The sequence below is a fragment of the Cervus canadensis genome, chromosome 7 (assembly GCF_019320065.1).
Source record: "Cervus canadensis isolate Bull #8, Minnesota chromosome 7, ASM1932006v1, whole genome shotgun sequence".
In the NCBI taxonomy this organism is placed as follows: domain Eukaryota; kingdom Metazoa; phylum Chordata; class Mammalia; order Artiodactyla; family Cervidae; genus Cervus; species Cervus canadensis.
In genome coordinates this window covers 22,609,594-22,630,222 of record NC_057392.1, presented here as the reverse complement: position 1 = coordinate 22,630,222, position 20,629 = coordinate 22,609,594, and the positions used below count along the sequence as shown (strand labels likewise).

General features: G+C 59.3%; 1 protein-coding gene across 2 annotated transcripts in view; it reads right to left on the bottom strand.

Annotated features, from left to right (window-relative positions):
- Window positions 1-16,202, bottom strand: part of COL18A1 (collagen type XVIII alpha 1 chain) — a 96,367-nt gene extending 80,165 nt beyond the window's left edge. For both annotated transcript variants that reach the window (XM_043474599.1, XM_043474600.1), the window contains exons 1-2: window positions 16,073-16,202; window positions 15,877-15,971 (exon numbers count right to left, since the gene is read on the bottom strand). In XM_043474599.1, the coding sequence (XP_043330534.1) occupies window positions 15,877-15,971; window positions 16,073-16,083 (106 nt within the window). In that variant the 5' untranslated portion in view covers window positions 16,084-16,202. The remainder of the gene's footprint in view (window positions 1-15,876; window positions 15,972-16,072) is intronic.
- Between the last annotated feature and the right edge of the window lie 4,427 nt (window positions 16,203-20,629).

Genomic DNA, 20,629 nt, shown 5'->3' with positions numbered 1-20,629 from the left:
ACAGCAGCACAAGACACAGAGCATACGCCCCCTCCCTCCAAGTGGCCCTCTCTGCAGGACACTCCAGGCCAGCACAGTGCCAGCCCCGGGCTGTCCCCACAACGTGGTGTCCCCTGAACCTTCGCCCGGCTCCGCAGCTGTCCACACAGAGGTGGGGACCAGACGTATCTACCTGCAACCCGCCCGCCTCCCCACCCGCCCCAGGGCCTCCCGGCGAGAGGGATCGTGTGTCCATCCCCAAAGTCCAGTGTGTGCTGTGTGTGCGCTGCCCCCCAGGCCACAGCCCAGACCCAGCGTACAGAAGGCGCCCAGTAACGTGGCCCTGATCCTCAGCTGCCATGGGGCTGGGCACTCCCCACCTTGCAAGTGCCACTGTGTGACCACGGGCATCATATCAGGTGCCAGGCAGGGAGGCGGCCAGCCCAGGACCTTGAGCCGGACACTCTCCCAACCCCACGGCAGCCAGCACTGGCCCCTCACGGGCGGCCCAGCTCCCCCAGACCCAGCCCAGTTTGTTAGACCATTCCGGCCAGATGGCGGCTGAATGGCCAGGCGGCCATTGGCGCCCTGGTCACATACACCCTGGAGGAAGCTCCTCTGTCCACCGTCCCAAGCCTCTCGCCTACTATCCACCTTAGATTCCCAAACCAGACGTGGGGCAGGAACATCTGGGCTGAGGGAGCTGGGTATGTCCAGTCACTGCCCAGGGGGACAGAGTCGCAGAGCCTGGTCCCCAGATGGCCCGAGGTTCTGGCCCCACCTGGAGACCATAGGCCGTGGGGGATGGCACCTCCCAGGGCTGCAACAATACACCTGAGGTGACTACAGAGTCATACTTCCAGAGATGAGGAGCAGCTTGGGGGCCCTGCGTGTTCATACCGAGGAGCTCGGCTCTGTCCTGGCCCCACAGCAGGGCCAGGATGAGGCATGTACACAGTAGTGAGGGCTGCCCTGGGCTGACCCTACGAGACCAGGACCCACAGAAGGGGGCCAACTGGCACCCGGCGAGGCCGGTGGCCCAGGGCGGTCTGCAGACTTGACCTCCCACCTAGAAGTGCACAGGACAGATGGCGGAACGCCAAGGTGCCCCCCTCCCCCACCTCAGCAAGAGCTCCCCCTCAGACCCCAAGGCCAACGGACCCCATTTCCCAGCTTGATTTGCCCTGAGGATGAGGAAGAGGCAGCAGTGACGACGGCCCCTAAAACCTCTCAAACCACCTAGAAACTGCCCTCCTGCCTGGAGGGGTCTGCGCCCGATCCTCACCTTCCCCAGGGACGGTGCCCCTGCTTCCAGGCAGGGAGAGCCCGTGAGCCTCATGCCCACGACACCATCTGAGTCCTCCTGGCACAGCCTGGTTTCAGTCTGCTGATGACCGCACAGGTGTGGGCAACACCCCTCATGACTGGGGGTGCAGGAGCCCCTCTGCGTCTCCAATAGCTGCCCAACAAAGCCATCCCCCCCACCCACCCCCAGCCCTATGAACTGCACCACTCAGACCTGAGGCATGGCCGGCCATGCACTTCTGGCCAAATTCATGAGCTTGGATTCTCATGAAAGCCTCAGAAGTCCGCCCAAGCCTTCGGGAAGCTTCTATGAGCCCCAGCTGTGTGCCAGGGATATTACCTGCCAGGGGCCTCAGGTGCCCTGGGGGAGGACAGCAGCCCAGGGCACTGATGCCTGGGACATCAAGCAGAGTGAAAGTCAGTGGCCGGAGTGGAGGTGCGGGGACCGGGTCCAGGGGTGGACGAGTCCACCAGACTGGGAAAGGGCAGAAGAAGAAGCAGGTGGAAGCTCAAGGTGGGTGTCAAACAGGAGGGGGTCCCCGGGGGAATCCCAGCGCACCTTGAGCCACTATCCACCCTCTCCATCCCAGGCAACAGGGAGGCTGATGTGGAGCCGGGGGTGGGGCCCAGAGTGGGCCTATAGCCTCTCTCTTCCACGTGGGTGCAGGGTTAGGGAGAGTGGGCCAGCCAAACCAGCCCAGGAACCCCTGCCTGGCTCCCCAGGTCCCAGACTCCAGCCCCAAAGGGCTCCTCCCAGGACAGGCAAAAGAAGTCTCGGGGAAGGTGATGAGGGGCCACCTGTCTCCCCAGGATGAGGACCATGATGGCGGCTGCAGAGCTCGGAGGAAGCTGAGTGCCAGGGTGGAGAGGTGCCTGTGGGTAGCAAGGAGGGTGTGCAAGGAGCCGGCTCCAGGGTGTGGGTGCTACTCGGATAAACCTCAGGGTGAGCCTGTGTGAGGTGGGGGTGTGAGCATATCTGTACTTGTGCGTGTGCATGTGCATGTGTGTGTGTGTGAGCGCGCTGGGGTGGGAGGAAAAGAGCTGTGGGACAAGTCGAATGTGCGCGGGGCTCCACGGTGCCCACCCCTGTGGGTGTAAGAGTCATAGCCACTCAGGAACCCCAAAGGCTGGTCACCCCAGACCTGGGTCCTCGGGGGCCGAGGTCCCTTGCACGGAGCTCTCGCTCCTCCAGTACAAGCAGGTCCCCAGTGTGCGGTGCCCAGATCTTAGCGGCACACTCTCCCGACCCCAGCGCCCACCAGTCACTGCCCAGTTGTGGGGACTCCGTGTCAGGAAGGCACCACATGCATGTGGCTGAATTTAACACAACATGAACCTCGTTCATCTCCGAGCAAAGATGCCACCTGCCAACCCTCCCCCACCGTGAACCCAGCCCTTTTTGACCCCATGGGTGGCACCTGCAGGACCCACCAGACAGACAGGACTGTTCCTAATCAAATGAAATCGAAGCAAGTCAGGTGGTGGAGAATCCATCATCTCACCACCAGGAAAGGAGGGTCTGGTGAATCAGGAAGCTGAACGAGCTAGGCGGCGTGTGCTCCTAGCTGCACTAACCTGTACTCCACTGTCTCCCCCCACCCCCGCCCCCGGGCTGCATCAAAGGCCACGTGATGGAGCAGGAGGGGGTGTCACCTGCCTGGGGCCCCAAAAGGAAAGTCAGGAGGAGAGCCTGGCTGCCAGCATGGAACTCTGCTCTGCAGAGAGGGAGTCTGGACTCTTCCTTACTCAGCACAGCCTCGCTGCTCTACACACACTGGACCCACTCACTGGGTGTGCCTCCCTCCTCCTGCCCTCCGACTGCTGCTGACCCTGCGGTGGGACAACTCCTACTGCTCAGCCCACCCACTGTCATTCCTGGGATCAGAGGCACGGATGGGTGGTCTCTGAACATGGGCTGCGGGTCTCTTCACAAGGGGTACTAAGCGCCGAGCACAGGGTTGTCGATTTCAGCAAGAACAAACCATAAAACTGCAAACACTTCCGGGGACAAAGTCCAGTCTCACCCAGAGCCCTCTGCCTGCCCGTCTGCCCGCAGGAGCCTAGACTGTGCTGAGCGGGACCCGCACAGGCAGCAGCTAAGCTGGATACAGAGTCAGCACCCATGTAGACGCGCTGGGGAGCCTGCTGGGAGCCACACAGAGGGGCTGGCTTTCCAGTGTAGGCATGGGGTGGGGGGGGGGGCGCTGAGGAGCACAGGTGGGCCATTGGCAGCCCTGCCCCTCTGGCTGAAACGCAGGGATGTGTAGTGGGACACGGAACCTGGCCTGGGGTCAGGGACCACACTGGATGCACATGCTGCCCGCAGAGCCCCTGGTCCAGAGCCTTGGAGCTTCTCGCTGGAGTCCTGCAGCCCTGGCTCCTGGCAGCCTGAAGACAGCTGGCTCCGCAACTTTCCCTGCCCACACCCACCACTGGCCCTGAAGGTTCCAGGGAGCGAGAAGACTGGGAACCATCTTGCCGGGCCACAGGAATGCCACCCCAGCTGGCCATAATAATCCTGTTGCCAGGATACAGGTGAGGAAGAAACGCATGGTGCTGGATTAGAGTCTAGACGGTGTGACCTTTCTCCTCTTTCTCCAGAAATGGGGACCCAAATCTCAGTGTCACGAGCTGATAGCTCGGATAAAGAAGGACGCTGCTTGCGGTGCCCCGTGGAGACATTCCTGTGGCAAGAGGGCCATCGTATCTTCCCGGGCAGCGAGCGCCAGCCCAGGGCGGAGCCAGCCGCAGGCCCTACACAAAGGGGCTTTCATCCGAGGGGCCCCTCATATCCTCAGTTACCAACGACCAGGCTTGCAGGTGGAGAGGACATAAATTGGGAGGGAGAAACTCCCGTGCTTGCTGCAGATGAAGCCGGTGTGGTCTGCAGCCAGGCAGAGCCCCACGACCAGCGCGAACGTCACCACAACTCAGGGTCGGCCACCAGGCCCAGGAATGGCACAGGCCATAGGTGACCCCTCAACCTAGCCTTGGGGGCATGAAGACTGGGGTGGAGATGGCACGGCTTCACCTTGGCAGAGGCAGTCACAACTTGGGTTTGGAACAGTTTACCCCACAGCCAGTATGTGGTATTCCCAACATGCACACCCAGGTCTGGGGAGCCGGAGCTCACAAAAGGGCAGAGTTGGCCCGCTGACCACTGAGAAGGGGCAGGTGGACGTCAGGAGGGCAGGACACATGGCCCAGACCCCTTGGTACAGGGGTGGTTGAACCAAGACCCAGAGCTGTGAGCCGCAGGGCAGCGAGGACACCCAGGAAAGACGTCGCAGGGACCCCAGGCCCCGGCACATGGACAGGCGTGGTGGGCCATCCAGGGGCCAGTTTATAGGCACAGGGAAAAGGCAGGGAGCCCCAAGGCTCGGGCAGTCACAGACAGTAACCATCACTGCTGATACCACGATGTCCACTCAGGACACCGTGGCACAAGGGGGTCTCTGCAGACCCCACCGTGCCTGGGGCTCCCAGAAGCTCAGGCCTGGTGCTGCCCTTTAGGACGTGGCTCCAACACGCATGTCCTGAGCTGGGAAAATGGGAGACACTCCTCATCACTCAGACCTTTAGAAAAAGCACATGATGGCACAAGGGCTGTTCTTGTGAAGAAAAGGGCAAAGATCAAATCAGACTCTTCCAAACACCTACACTCAGAGTGAGACAATGCCCTGGAAGCACTCATCATCCCGGAATGTTCCCAAGGGATGCTGGTGTGTAACTGGGAAAACGACGGGAAAGGAGGATGGGGTGAAGGCGGGTGGGGCTGCGGTTTTAGAATTCAACCATCCCGTGTCTCTGGCTCAGCCTCTTCATTCCTTCTGGGGCTACCGAGTGAGTGGACATGAGTTTGAGCAAGCTCCAGGAGATGGTGAAGGACAGGGGAACCTGGCCGGCCTGCTGCAGTCCGTGGAGCAATAGAGAGCGGGACTCGAGTGAGTGAGGAACAGCTACCCAGTGTCTAGTAACCAGTTAGGATCCAAAATCCAGTTCAGCCTGCACTGAGTGGGGTCTTCAGCGGGGACAGAACAGACCAGGGAGATCAGGCTGCTGTGGACAATGCTGCCGCCCAAGGCCCTGGATTCTGGGCAGAGGAGTGTGCCTGCCCCTCCTTCGTCCCATGGCCTGGAGGAGGCGGGGAGTGGGGTGCTACTGCACAGCCTCCCCACAGAGCCCCCTGAGGTCCCTGCCAGGAAGTGACCTCCGGGCTGGGCCAGCCCTGGCTGCTCCCGAGGTGGCTGGCAGAGGGCCTGGTGGGGGTTGGTCCACTTCTGGAAGTCAGGGGACGAGAAAGAGGGCAAACCAGGCCCCAGGCTCAGTCCCCAGCTCCTCTTGGCTACCCGCCACCATCGCATGCTGCCCAGGGGACATAAAGCCAGGATTGCTGGAGTCAGGCCGACCTCTTGGTTGCACACCCTGCCTGACATCTCTGCTCTGCTGAGTACATAAGCTCTCAGAGAGGTCCCTGTGCCAGAGGAGAGGGTACAACAGCCTGTATGTGGGCAACAAAGACAGCATTCACATGGCAGGAGCCCACTTCGCAGACTGGTCAGTGTGGCTGTTTTCGTAAGTGAAGCAACTCTGGCCCCCAGCTTCCCTGGCCCTTGAGTCTCTCAGCATCCAGACAACTGAAGGTCCACCCAGCACCCGGATAACTGAAGGCCCATCATGGATGGCTGAAGGTCCACTCAGGCACTGGTCCATTTGATGAGCTCTGAGTAGTGTCCACTTGCTCAACAGCTGGTCAGCTTTCTTTATAAAAATCTTCAACATGCCAGGGTGCTGGGCAGAACTGGCACTTTTTGGGAATGTGCTTTTGTGCCATTTGCCTCATTCTCCAAAAATAGAACAAAGCGGGTCGCTGTCTGACCTTGTGGAGGATAACACCCAGCCCCGCCCTGTGAGGGCCCGGCCAGCCAAGAGTCCCAGGACAGCGCCCCACACAGTCGCTTTGCTCACAGGCCCATCTAGGCATTCTCGAGTGTTCCACCATCCTCCCTGGCCATGCTCATCTGCCCCTTGTCCACCAGCTTCCCCCACGCTCAGGATTCCATCACCAGTCAGAGCCCAGCCCAGCATGTCGGAGCCCGTGGTGCCACAGGGGACACGTGGGGTCACTCTGGGGCTCAAACCCTGAGAGGTCCCTAGGACGGGCCTGTCTAACCTCTCCACAGAGAGCCTCAGCCCAGGGTGCAGGACACACAGGCCAGAGAGTGGACCCTCGGGACTCGGGGTCAGCAAGGAGACACCAGGGCCCCCACAGGGCGTGGGGGGCATCCCAGGGCCTTCGAATGTATTAAAGTTTCCATGCCGGTGGGAAGCATCACTTTACAGATGATAGGGTTTGCCATCACCGCAACTCCACCCCTTTTGGTGACCCAACCACACACACTGGACATAGTCGTGTGACTGCTGGAGCAAATGACCACACATCAGGGGCTCAAAACCACACAAGCTGAGCTCCTACAATTCTGGAGGCCGGAGGTCTAAGACCCAGGTCAGCATGACCGTGCTCCTTCCCGGGGAGCCCCTTGGGCCTCTAAGAGCCTGTGCACTTCGGCTCACAGCCCCTTCCTGCATCCTCCCATCTCTCCCTCAACCTCTGCCTCCATCACGTCTTTCTGTTCTGACCTGACCCTCGGCCTCCCCCATCCCTTCGCAGGACCTAGGATTACACATAGGACCACCTGGGTAATCCAGGGTAATCTCTGAGGCTCAGGAGCCTTAATGCCATCCAAAGTCATTCTCACCACATAAGGCAGCGTTCGCAGTCCTGTGGATGCCGACACGGATGTCTTGGGGCTGAGGTTCAGCGGACCATGTGCCACGGGAAGTAAAAGTTCAAATGAGGTGAGTGCTTGTCTAAGTTCCTAAATGTGCACAAGTTAGGTGTTTGGACAGTGAGCTCCCTGTCTGGGGGTGGGGGGGGTGGGGGTGTTATATCATCCGGGGAGCAGACTGACTGGCAGCTGGCTCTCCCGCAGGCCTCTAGCTTCTGCACCCAGAAGGACCATTCATCCATACAAGCCAGATCGGAGTCAGCAGGGAGGACAGCCCAGGTATGTTAAGAGGTCGGATTTCCCCACAATGGCAGTAAAGGCTGTGTAGGAACGGGTGGTGTCCATTCTCAGTTATCTCACAATATGAGGTTATGAAGGATCGGCAGAGCATTGCAGATTCTGAGTCACCACCGGCTAGACCCGAGTTTCCCAGGGATGGAGGCTCATTTTAGCCAGAAACAGGAAGGCCCTGGCTGCCCTGTGGCCTGGACTGAGACGGTTCCCCTGGTGCCATGGGGATAAGGCTGAGATGTGAGGACACAAAATAAGCAGAGGTTGCTGCCAACACTGCCCATCAGGGTGGGGGCAGGGTAACCCTGCAATCCCAGGACCCAGAGAAGTGAGCAAAGTGTCAGCCAGAACCTGAAACGGGGCAGGAAGGCCGGGCCAGGAGGGGCATCTGGGCTCAGAAGGGACCATCTGCATCCCCGCCCTGGCCAGCAGCCAAGAGGCTGAGGAGCAGCCAGGCGGTGCTCAGTGGAGGGACAGAGGATGTCTCGCTGCAATAATGATTTACGGTAGAGAAGGCCTCCCCCAGCCACAGAGATGGGCTAGCTCCACAGAGCACCTGCCCCTGGGAGCAGAGGTCCAGCAGCCCTCTCCTGGGGGCCTGCCTTCTAAAGCCCTCAGGCCCTCCACGAATGGAAGAGGGGTCAGTGCTCGGTCACTGGGCAGTGGCTGGGTGGGGCAGCAACTGGAGGGGTCTCGAGGCACAGGGTCAGGTGGGGAGACCCTGAACGTGAGCACAGACGGGATCAAGGGTGGCTTCCCTTCATCCTGGCTGGAAGGCCGCGGTGACCGAGGGCAGAAAGGATGTTGTGCTGCCTGCTGTCCGAGCAGACGCCGCCTGGATGACATCCCAGCAGGCTGAGCCCGGCTCCCGGCACTGACAGGGCCTCGACCCAGGAACCCAGGAACCGGCCTGGCTGGTGGAGAACAAGAGGCCCCGTGGAATCTCAGTGGGAGAGTGTTCAAAATACAGCAGCCTCGTAACAGGATGCAACAGGCAGAGGCAAGTCTGCGTTCCCTGAATTGCTCCCATGGGACGTGTGGGTGGGCGAGACTGCGCTGGCCCAGGGGCCCGAGCACTGGGAGGGCTTCGGGCCTCGGGGTGAGTGGGCTGCTTTGTCTGACACTCATGATCGTTTCAGCAGGCGCAGCCCACGGACAGGGAAGAAGCACAGAAACCACGTTCCGGTCACGTGGGCCCATTTCCTGCTCTCACCAGGCCCTCCTCTGCGCCCCACCCTGGCGGCTGGCTGGGACCATCCCTGACATGATGTTCCGGGAGCCCAGTAAGGGCTGTCAGGATGCATCCATCCCAGGGAGGCTCCCTGCAGAAATGCCCTACTCAGGTCCGCAGAGCCCACTGTCCTTCCCAGTTTACAGACCAGAGGCACAGAGATGGTGAGGAATCTGCTAAAGGTCACATAGCACTAGAAGGCAGAACTAGAATTAAAACCTCGAGCCTGGCACTCAGCCCACATAGCAGATAGTGCCCCAGCCACAAACACAAAGTGGCCAGCCGGGCTGCCTGCCAGTTGTACTACATGAGGATTTAGTGACCCCACACTTGTTTTCTGCAAGGACCAGCTCCAATTCCACGCCCAGCAAGGTGGAGTAAAGAAGATAAGAGCCCCATGTGGCACGTGGCCCCCGGGGCTCTGCCAGCCCAGCCGTTTGCCTCTCGGAGTTCTCCCAAGCCCATACCTCCCCTGAGACGTGGATGGGTCCCAGTGTGGTCCCTGAGCAGTGCCCCACCTCCACAGGAAAAAGCCATAAAAAACAGAAGAAAAAAAAAAAAACCCAACTCCATGCTTTAAGGAATTCCAACCCTGACCACAAACTAGAAACTATGCCAAATATGCCCCCTGCAAGGTGACACCATAGGCGGACATGATGACGAGGAAGGTGATGCAGGGACACAGAACAGATGTCAGAGCAAGGAGATGTGTGGAGGCCGAATAACACCAGCACCTGCACCCTCACTACAGAGAAACCGCGTTTCTCCACTTACCACAGAAGCAAGATTTTCAAAGCAACAATGCCAGCCCTGGCAGCTTGGGCTGAAAAGTTGAAGGTATCTCCTGTCCATCTGGGGGGATGCCCACCCTCCCGCGGGTTCCAACCACAACCACCCGCCCCGCCCCCCTCGACCCCAGCACTGATAAGGGGCCCCCCAGACGAGGAGCTCAGACCCCACAGTGGATGTACTCGGCCAGCCCTGTGTCACCAGGGACACTGCTGTTTACCTACCTATCGGGCCAGGCAGGGCGCACGCAGAGGTGCTCAAAGGTGAGTCAGGAAAGAGGAAGTCAATGGCCCCAGGCCAGAAGGCTGGGGTCACCACCCACAACCTGCCAGCCCCAGACTGACTGGGGTAAAAGGAAGGCCTTCCGAAGTTCTCTAGTGCGAATCCTGATGCTGTCCCTCAAGACTCGTGAGCCCTCACTTGGGAGAAACCCTGACTCTGTGAGACTGGCATGCTGGCACAGGAACCAGGGTGCTCAGGGAGGCAGGGCCCCTTCCCGAGGGTCAGCACCCCCTGCATCAGGCCCTGGGCCAGCTGCCGGGGGTCCCGAAACGTTATCTCCTACGACCCTGCCCTCCTCACAGCACGGGTTGGGGGTGGGATTTCCCACCTGGCACTGTCACAGCAGCAGAAGCCACATAAATCACTGTAGTCGCACCAAGATGAAGTCCCCTGGTTTGCCTAAATGGGAATGAGGAAGAACGGTGTCCCTTCATCCTGGAAGCCACGGGGCCCCTGGATCCAGGTCCCAGCAGATGTGCCCCCCACCCCACCCCCCGGCAGCTGGTGGGCACCCCTCCCCTAGGCCCTTCCCATCCCCTCTGCTAGGTGGGAGCCTGAGCACAGTATACCCCTGCTGGGATGGGCCCTTCAGGCTCTGCTTTCTCGCCAGCTCAAGTCTCAAAGCAGAAGGCGCCTCTCAGCTCACCGAGAACCACCCGCCTGGCAGGCTCTGTGCAAACAACAGACCCAGCTGCCTGAGCCTGGTACCGGCGCTAAGATTTGAGCTCAGACTCAAAACAAGCAGGCCTGACTGCCCGATCTGAATTTGCTCAAGAACAGAGCAAAGAGTAAAATGAGCACCGGACACCAAAATTAAATGAATGACTGGATGAATAAAATAAATTTATAAGGTGTGATATCTGAAGGTGTTCGGTCCGGGCTCCATGAAAACCACTGAAACCCGTCCATCAGGAGCATGGGCAGGTTTCTGCAGTGTCCAGCCAGGCCCCCCACAGTGACCCATCACCTAGGTGCTAGCTCCAGTCACACAGGCCCATCCTGTCGCCCTGCAGAACCATCCTTAAGCCTTCAGTTCTGGTCTCATGGCCTCTGTAAGAAAACACCCTGTGAAGGTCAACCCCGACCATGGTCAGTGCCTGGGCCAGCTAGACCCATGGCAGAGCCACCTGGTCATCCAGAAACCAGGGGTGGCTGACAGCCCCACTTGTCGCCCCAGCTCAGTGCTGGGTCCTCCTGCCCTATCCCACCAGCCTCGTCACGGTGGATCAGCGCCGGAGCGTCCCCATCTACAAGCGTGGAATTCCAGAAAGATGTGCCAGCCTGCAAACAAGTCCTCCTTCCTGGGCGCTCGCTGAAGACAGCCAGGAGGCCGTGCTGAGGCTTGCCTCCTCTGCTGGAGGAGCTGGGGCAGTGGACGGGCCCCTGCAGGCAGGCTGGCGTAACACAGACTCTGCCCCACAGCCTCCAAATTTCGTCTGACTCAGCGCATCTGTGATCTAAAGCTCCTTCTGACAGGCGTTCAGCGCAGCCCAGAACCACCAATGGAAAACATGACCCCAGGGGCCAGCGCGCATCACCCATCCACACCCTGCTGGAACCAGGCTGTACTGGGGAGCAGCCGGGCACTGTGTTTCCTGGAGAATCCCTGAGCAATGCCGTGGGCACTGCAAGGTCCCCGACAAGGGTGGAGATACCACGTGCTCAGTCACTTCAGTCATGTCTGACTCTTTGCAGCCCCGTGGACTGTAGCCCGCCAGGCTTCCAGGCTTCCTCTCTCCATGGGATTTTCCAGGCAAGAATACTGGAGTGGGTTGCCATGCCCTCCTCCAGGGGATCATCCTGACCGAGGGATCAAACCCGGGTCTCCTGCATTACAGGCAGATTCTTGACTGCTGAGCCACTGGGGAAGACCACTAGGAGATACCACAAGCAGCAGCAAACATAAGGCATGTCAGACACCAGTGCCGAGAGAAGCTTCATGGCATGGCCACCTGTTGCTCGGAGCACCTGCCTCAGGTTAAGGCAGGAAACTGAGGCCAAGCCCACCACCCCTCCCCCTGCTCCCAAGGTGGCGGGAGGGCAGGGTGGGGCTCAGAGGCCCAGTCCTCCTCAGGAAGGAGCTGTACCTGGGGGAGGGCTCCTCCCAGGCCCTTTGCCATCAGATTTGGGAGGCAGGCATGCCCAGAGGAGCCACATGACCTGGCAGGTGGGCAGAGCTGTGGGAACTCCCTGGCACACTGCAGCAACCCACCCCCTCCGCAAAGTTCTCCTTATCCTGGGGACATTGCCATCAAAATATATCAAATTCAATCATCTTATGAGCATGTTAAACATATATTTTAATTTTCCCAGTAATCTCTCCCCTATTCCCACCAATACCATCCAGTTCCGGGTCGTTCTGTGTCTTACATCCTGCAATGTCACCTTCTACCCAGACGTCAGACAGCTGGTGCTTGGCCAACTGTGTTCTGCAAAGAGGGGCCATTGTGGGGTTCTCTCTCAGATGATAGCTAACCCAGATCCTCCAAGTTTCTGAGCAGAGCTGAGACTAGAATGTGCCATCTGTGGTCTGCCCTCACAGGTACCAGGGTGGCCACACCTCCCTCAACCAGGGCTGCAAATGGGCATGTGCCATGGGGTGATGGGTGGCCACTGAGGACAGACATGGAGCAGGGATCTGCTTATTAGCCACAGCTGTGGCAAGACCAGCTTGCCCCTCACCCACTGCATCCGACCCCTGAGCACTGGCAAGAAGTCAGCCCCTGGGCCTGGGGGCCACCCCCTCTGCTGACCAGTTCTTCCTAATACTGCTCAAACCACAAAAGGGTTTGCTAGCCATCACGTCAGAAGACTGGTCTTGCCCCATTCTGCCCCCCACGGAGCCCCAGGACATCTCCAACAACCCAGATGAAGAGAGCCAGGCACTCTGGTGGGGAGAAAATGAGTGTGTGCATGTGTGTATACATTTGTGTGTGTACATACGTGTGCATGTGTGCACACATGTATGTGCACGTATATACATTCATGCATGCACATGTGAGTGCATGCATGCAAGTGCATGCATTTGTTGTGCATGTGTGCACATATGCGTGCATGTGTGTATATTTGTGTATGCAAGTGTACATTTGTGTGTGCACATTTGCAGGTGCATTTATGTGCACATATGCTTGCATATTCGCATATGCATGTGAAACATTTAGGTGTGTGGGTGTGCACATGTGTGTGCACATTTGTTGAGCATGTGTGCACCTGTATTTTCAGGGTGAAGTAGGCCGGGCGGGGCAGGCTCACCCAGCCCCTCAAGCTCTGGATGGAGTCAGTTTCTCTCCTTCTAGGTTTCTGTGCAAGGACTTTCCCCCTCCTCCTCCTCCTTTTAAAGGAAAGCAGAAGTGCTTGAAAAACAAGTTTTGCTGAAATTCAAGACTATCTTAGAGGTCCTGCACCTGAACCTTGAAGACTCCCCAATGACACGGCCCCTCGAAACAAGTCTGCCTTGGATGAGAGCTCCTTCCTCAGCTTAGGTCCCTTACTCAGGTCCTGTGGACCCGGAATGAAGACACTGCAGACGTGGGGTCACGCGGGGTCTTGGCTGTGTCTTGTTCAAGCCCAAACCCTGCAGGACCACCCAGGAAGTGGGGGAGGGGAACCACAGCTATCAGCTAAGACCTGGACCCACTGATGGACGCTGGGAGGTCCTAGTGGTGAGAAAGGGTGGGACACACAGGTCTGGGGGAGTGGGGTGGGGAGAGCTGAGAGCCTGAGCCCAAGATCACGTGTGGAAGGGGCCAAAGACAAAATGACTCAAGTGATGCTCTTAGCCTAGTCCCTGCCACCCTGCAAATGCCCACTGGGCAAGGTCCTTCTTCCTCAGTCCTAGAGGACTGACCCACGGGCAGAGGGCCACTGTAACAGGCGCCACCCCCGTACTTCCTCCAGGAGTGGGACCGCAGGCAGCTCTGGACCTCCAGGCTGTAAAGCCACTCGAAGTGTCCCTGAGGGTTCTGGTTATGCGGGAGCTCATGGCACCAGTCAAGAGCATCAGGGTGACATGGCAATGCCTCAAACAAAACAGCAAGAGACTTGGGGGAGGGGTCAAGTGCAGCTCAGAGACAGACACGGGAAAGCGCATCATTTGAGGTCAGAAAAAATGTTAAAATCAGCCAACAGGGCTTAAGTTTTTGACTCCCAAGAGGAATTCTGAAGCATTTCCAGGACAAATTGAGCCCCTGCTAAGTCAGGATTTCACATACATTAGCTCTTCTCCAACAGTGTCTAGAGGGGGCACTTATTACCCCATCCCAAAGGGATTTGGCCCAGCACGGACAGGACTTGAGTTTTCCCCACGAGGGGGAGGGGTGGGCAATGCACAGCCCGCTGAGCCTGCTTCCTGCTTTAAGCCCCAGGGAACAGAAAGAGCTGCATTCCATCAGGCACCTCGGAAGGGGCTTCCTTCCTCCCAGAGGACCTGGGACTATGCAAAGCCCCATAGCAGCCACATGGTGGGACAGAAGGTAAAACACACCATTTCTTGATCTGTCACGCTCCCCCCACCACTCCCAGAGTCTGCGTTAACTTGAGCACCCTCTGAGTTCTCACCTCACCAAAGCTTGTGGACATAACATTTTATTTTTCCTTTTCTAATGCCCAGTCATCACCCTTGATTTCCTCCCCTTGGTCACAAAACTTCATAAGCTGAGGTGTGGATGCTTCAGTGTCCTTCCTTTCCCAAGAGGATGCACGATTATAAAAGAGGCTTTGTGGTTACACATTCCTGCACAAGCCTGAGGGGGTGGTCCCGAAAGCCACCACAGTAGTTCCAGGTCATAAGGGCCCCAAGAAATCCGAGCATCCCAGATCCCGGCAAGGACAAACACTTCCTAAAAGCACCCCCTCTGCCCCCCAGGTTAACACAAATACATGAGGAATTACCTGCTCCTCTACAAACAGGTGCTTTCCACACCATCTCTTTAAAAACGTCTCTTTATGAGGTGGTTACATTTTTAAAAGGTCTGCGTTGCTATTTAACCCGGTGACCAAGCTGACTGGAAACAGATTACCGTGGCCGTCTCCCAGGAGCCCCCACCCCCAGCTCATGCCCCCTCCCCGGCCAGCTGTGGCAGCAGGTGTGTGGCCGCTGTGGTGACCACAGTCAACAGTCACTCTGGCCGTGGGGAGCGGGCTGCCCAGGACGGGTGTCAGGGCAAAGGGTCTACTTGTGAAAAAACACCGACTCTTTGGGGGTGGGGGCTCCCCTCGGGTCCGGCAGCCCTCCTCCCCCAACTGCGAGCTCCTCCTGGGACTTTGCGGGGGCCTGTTGGGACGAGGACCTGGGCGGCCGTCTGGGTGGGAACGGGGTCCCCCAAACTGGTAGCAAAGGGAGTTTCCGTGCGACCCGAGCGGCCTTCCGGAGCACCGTCTGCGGTCCACGCGGGAGAAGCGGCGAGCGGGCGCCGCCAAACAACGGACCTCCGAGCATTGTTCTCGCGGCTGCTGCTCGGCGCTCGGCCGCATCAAAGGGACCGCGCGCAATCCGACACCACGGAGGGCGCGGGGACAGAGGCCTGGGGCCCGGATCCGGGCGACGCACAAAAACTGGCCCTGGGGAAACCTGAGCACTTTTGCCTCAACAGGTTGGAAACCACACGGCTGCGCTCGGCACCGCGCCGTCCTCCCCGGAGACCAGCCTGACTCCGCGCGGTAACGCCGGGTCCCAGAGGTACGACCAGCTGCAGCCGCCCAGGCGCTGGGAGATACTAGGCCGGTGACGGCTACACAGGCCTGGGTCGGGCGTCGGATGGCCGGGCGTCTCCGAGCCAGCGCGCGTGTAACGGCCGCTACCACGACCTCGGCCGATCCCTCGCTGGCCCTCTGCCGCAGCGCTGTCCGCCGAGCACCAACTTCCCCGCAGAGTCGCCGAAGTTTGGTCACGATACGAGGATCTCAGGACGCGGACCGTCCGCACCATCCCCAGCCCGACCCGCTCCGCGGTCCCGGGCACGCCCAGGTGGCCCGAAGCCCGCAGTCGAGGACACTCCGGACATACGGCCCCGGCCCGACCCCGGCCCCCTCCAGTCGCCGCCCGCTGGCCAACTGCACGCGTCGGCAGAACCGAGACCGCCTCCCAGGACCGAAGCCGAGACGGGCTGGGCTGAGGCCGTAGCCGCCTGGGACCGGCCGAAGACCCGCACAAAGTGCGGCCGGAGGCGGGCGTCCCCAGCGCAGGCACTTTCGTGTGGGCAGTGGTCTTACCCGGCTCGGTGGACGCTGCTTTGACCCCAAGCAGCAGGACCAGGTGGGCGAGCAAGTCCAGGAGGCGACGCCGCCGCGGCTGCAGCCAAGGCCACCTGCAGGCACAAGCCACAGGTTAGGGCACAGCGCGCGCCCCCGTTCCCCGCCCGTGAGACCTCCCGGAACCCGCCCGTCCGTGGCCCTGCGCGGCCCGCACCTCGGCGCCATGCTCCGCGAGCCGGACGTCTGTGCAGCGGGATGCTGCGAGCTCAGCCGCGGTGCACCCGCTCGGCCAGCGGAGCTCTGGCAGCCGCGGGGGCCAGGCCGGTGGCGGGGGGCGGGGGCGGGGCGGGCGGGGGCGGGGCTGGTCAGGGGGCGGGACGACGGGCCTGGGACGCGAGGACCGACCGGGGCAGGGGCGGGGCGGAGGGTGGGCAAGGGGCGGAGCAGGCAAGAAAGTGGGGCTGGGCCCTGGCAGGGGGCAGGGCCGGGCGCCGAGCTCTGCAGGAGGCCCTGGGCCCGGGGCGGGGAGTAGATGTGGAGTGGAGAGGGCTTCGGACCCCCGACCTGGCTCATCGGCCTGTCCCCGGGTCCTAGCACCCCTCCTCTGCAGCCGTGGTGTTTCTCCCGCCGCCTCAGCAACACCTGCCTCTACCGCTGCCCACGACGGCACCCGGGGTCTCGGGCTCCAAACCGCGGGTGTACGGCCCTGCGTTTATTTGGGAAGGTGACTGTAACCAGGGGATTGGCCCTCGGGTCCAGAGTCCGATGGGGCAGCGGAAAGGAGGGCTATATGAACAAAGACATTACTCGCCAGGGGGCGGCTGTTGGAGGAAAGGGCAGCTGGGCTTCTCCTGCCCACCCTTTCGGGCACAGTGGCCGCCTAGTGGCAGCCCACCCGGCCTCGCCGCCTTCACGGGTTCGGGGCCCAGCACCGTCGCGTCCCCAGGCCCCACTCCCCACGTTACACCTTCTGGAACCCTCCCAGGGGATGGGCCCTGCACCCTAAGAGGCCTCTGCCCTGGAGCTCCAGCCCCCAAGACCCGGTCCGGGAGGCGCCCCCCCCTCCCCCGTTGGAAGTCCAGTTGCACCCCACCCTAGCCTTCCAGGCTCACCCAGCCCCTTCATCCCCCTCTCCCCCAGCCTCCACCACTCTGGGAGCTCTGTCTGGTCATTTCTTCTTCCTCAGCCCTGTGCTCCCAACCCCCACCTGACCGCCTGACCTCAGTCCCTCCCTCCACCAAGCAGCTGCTAAAGGGGTCCTGTCCTCAGACCACCCACAGGCCTCTCCAGGCAACCAGAGCCCCTCACATCAGCCTCTTAAAGTAAACTCACATTTCCCTGAATCTGATCCCCTCGCGGTTTGCAAAAAATAGGGTCCCCGATGCCATCAAAATCAGGGGGTCCCAGGGCCATTGCCCTTGGCTTAGTATCTCTGCTAAGCCCTCTGGATTCACCCCCCTCCTTCTCCATGCCACCTCCTGATCCTGGTTCACCTCCTGCCTGGAGCCCTGAGCCATGTCTGCAGTGCAGACTCTGGGCTTCTCCACGCCTTGCTGGGCATTCCCTGCAACATCGGCACCCCCAGCCTCACCATCTCTCAGCCTAGATCAGCCTAGAAACCAAACCCCTGGTCTGACCCCCACCACACCCTCCTGTTTGTGTCTACCCACTCTCAGCCACCACCTCCCCAGGTTCTGGCCAGCAGGCTGCTCCTGGAGCCTCCTGCAGTGGCCCGCAGCCCCTCCCTCCCTCCCTCCTATACCCTCCTCCTCCCGCTGGCCCTGCAGCCCTAGCAGAGGGCCTGCTGGGATTCCAGTCCCACGGCATCATCCCCCTCCCCATCCGCTTCAGTCTTCAAAGGCTGATGGGTGCTGCTGGGCACCCCAGGCCACGTCTGTCCTGTCTTGCTGCGCCTGTCCACCTGCTCACCCCTCCGTCATCATCTGCTTCCGAACCTGGAGTCCTTCTCCTGGTCCCATGAAAAGGGTGCTCATGACCCAGGGCGGCGAGAAGAGAAAGCAACTTAGAGGATTATGACTACATTTTTTTTTTTAAATGAAAGAGAACAGCATTGAATAGAAGTGCAAAACTTGTTGTCTATGTATGGAGGGGTTGGGTGGGGTCCATGTGCATGTGTGTCTGTCAGTAGGTGTGTGTGCAGGGGATGCCTGAGTCTATGTGTGAGCAGTTCCTATGACTGTGTGTTGTTGTGTGCATGTGTGTCTGTCAGTGTTGTTACTGGATAGAGCTTGGGTCTGCTCGCCTGATCACAGCAAAGCCAACCTACTGATGCTGTGTTGTGATGAAGGAAAGTACAGTGGTTTTTTTGTGTGTTTTTTTTTTAAGATTTATTTATTTATTTATTTTGGCTGTGCTGGGTCTTCGTTGCTATGCGTGGGTTTTCTCTAGTTGCTGCCAGTGGGGGCTGCTCTTTGTTTCAGAGTGCAGGTTCCTCATTGTGGTGGAGAGCGTGGGCTCTAGGGCGCGTTGGCCTCAGCAGTTGCAGTACATGGGCTCAGTAGTTATGGCACACAGGCTTAGTTGCTCCATGGCATGTGGGATCTTCCCGGACTAGAGATTGAACCAGTGTCCTCTGCATTGGCAGGCAGATTCTTAACCAATGAACCACCAGGGGAGCCCCTACAGTGATTATTATTGCAGGTGCCAAGCAAGGAGACCAGGCAGCTCATGTTCAAAAGACCCAAACTACCCAATGACTTTCAGAGAAGGCAGCGTTTGGGTTGAGGGCTGCAGCTCATGGACTTTCTTCTGACTGGTTGGTGATGAGGTAATCAGGAGTCAGTATCATCAACCTTCTGTCCCAGCCAGTCTGGGGTCTGCATGATTGTGGTCAGCATGTGGTCCCCCTCCTCCACCTGGGTGGGGTCTTGGTTTCTGCAGAACAAAGATTTGGGTCAGATTGTTGTGCACATCCCTCAAGGAGAAGTCAGGACCCTGCTTTATCACTGACCATTGTTGGAGCTATCACTGCTGCTGTGGGCTGGCTGCTTCTCCTTTGTTTCTGGTTCCCTGGCTTCTCTAATTAGTAACTCCTCTAATCTAAGCTTTTTCTACAAACGAGGACCAAGGACTGGGGAACACAGGAAGGCTTTTGTGCCTCGGAGGGCCCCGCAAGGTCCTGTGGGGTTTGAGTGTGTTCAGGTCCCTGTGTGTGTGGCGTGTTTGTGTGTGTGTGGTACTGGGTCCTGGCAGCATCCTTTCCTGTGCCTTGCGCCATCTATCCATCTGGCCATGGGCTGCAGCCTTGCTCCAGGGTAAGGAAGTTGAAGGGCAGGGGTCTTCAACCTCTTCCTTCTCCCCTGCCCTCCCAACCCGTGGTTCCAGGAAGGAGAACCTAGAATAGGACGGCAGTGCTGTGTCCCTGCCCACACTGGGGACTAGAGTTTAGCCATGTCTCCCCTCTCTCAGATCGGAAGCCCCCCAGCAGGGGCAAGCCCCCCTCTGTGGGCTTTGGAGGGAGGGCCAGCTTCAAAAATACACAAATGGCCTTTTTACTGTGAAACACTTATGACTGCAGAACTTACAGCTGTGAAAATACACATCTTGTGCTTATTTTTTTCACTGACTGTCTTATCACAGACTCACTGCTAGGTGTCTCCAGAGTTCCCGTGGCTTTTGCATCTTTTTTTTATTAGAGCTTTATTATATCCACAAATATCAATAATGCGTCATCACTGTAGGAAAATACAAACTACAGACATGTGCGAAGAAAATAAGACCCCAAATGCGTGCAAGCAGCACTGGATTCTGTGTCTCCCTGCCCTCCTTCACAAAGACTCCCACCAGGGAACCGAGTGCAGTTGGGTCCAGGCAGCCCTGCCTTCCAGAAGCAGCAGACCCACGTCAACTCCTCCCAGAGAAGGAGGACCCCCGCTGTGCCTGGGGCTGGGTGGCAGGCAGGTCCTCAGAGCACAGTCTGGGCAGCAGGGGAGGTTCGGCCCTCGGGTGTTCCACAGGGGCTCTGGAGGGGTGGGGGAAGGGTGTCCAAGAGCAAGGGCCCTCAGTGGGAAGGGAGCAGGGGAGAGGGCCAGCCTGAGCACAGCGCAATTCTGGAACACGTGGTGTGTTTGAGCGGGGGTCGCATTTGGAGAGAAGTACCAGTTGGCCTGTCCTTAGGCGCGGGCCTCTCTCCCTGTTCCTCATGCTGGTCCCATCCCTCTCCAGTGCAGCAGGCCCCACGGATGACACAGAAGAGCTGTGCTCCTCCCAGCTCGTCCCAGTGACACGCAGGGACCCACAAGACCAGGATGCTTGACTGATGGAAACAGAGGCTCTGCCCCTCCACGGCCAGTGCTGGGTGTTTGTGTTTTCAATCGATACAGGGCTTTTCTGACGACAGGGGCCCGGCTGCAGTCACACCTGTGCGGTGGGCAGCTGCCTGTTCCATGGGCGCGTCCTGGGTGGGACTGTGGGTTTGTGCAGAGAGAGAGAGCACGTGTAGGGAAGGGGCTGAGGGCCCAGCAGACGGAGCAAGGCCAGAGACAGGAAAGGGAGGACATCTGACCTCTGCCCGAGCTGCTCCTTCTCCTTGTGTTCAGAGACGCCACTGGGCTTGCTGCAAGACAGAAGTAACTTTTCACTGGGAAAAGGAAAGTGGTAGACAGAGCTGGCTGTGAAAAGTGTATCCAACACAAAGTGTATCCATCGTCGTATCTAGCTCCAGACCTGTCACATGTCAGTCCTCAGGCCCTAATCGCCCGTCCACCGTGTCTGAGACGTAACTGCAGCTGGAAGATGAGTGGACTGGCCG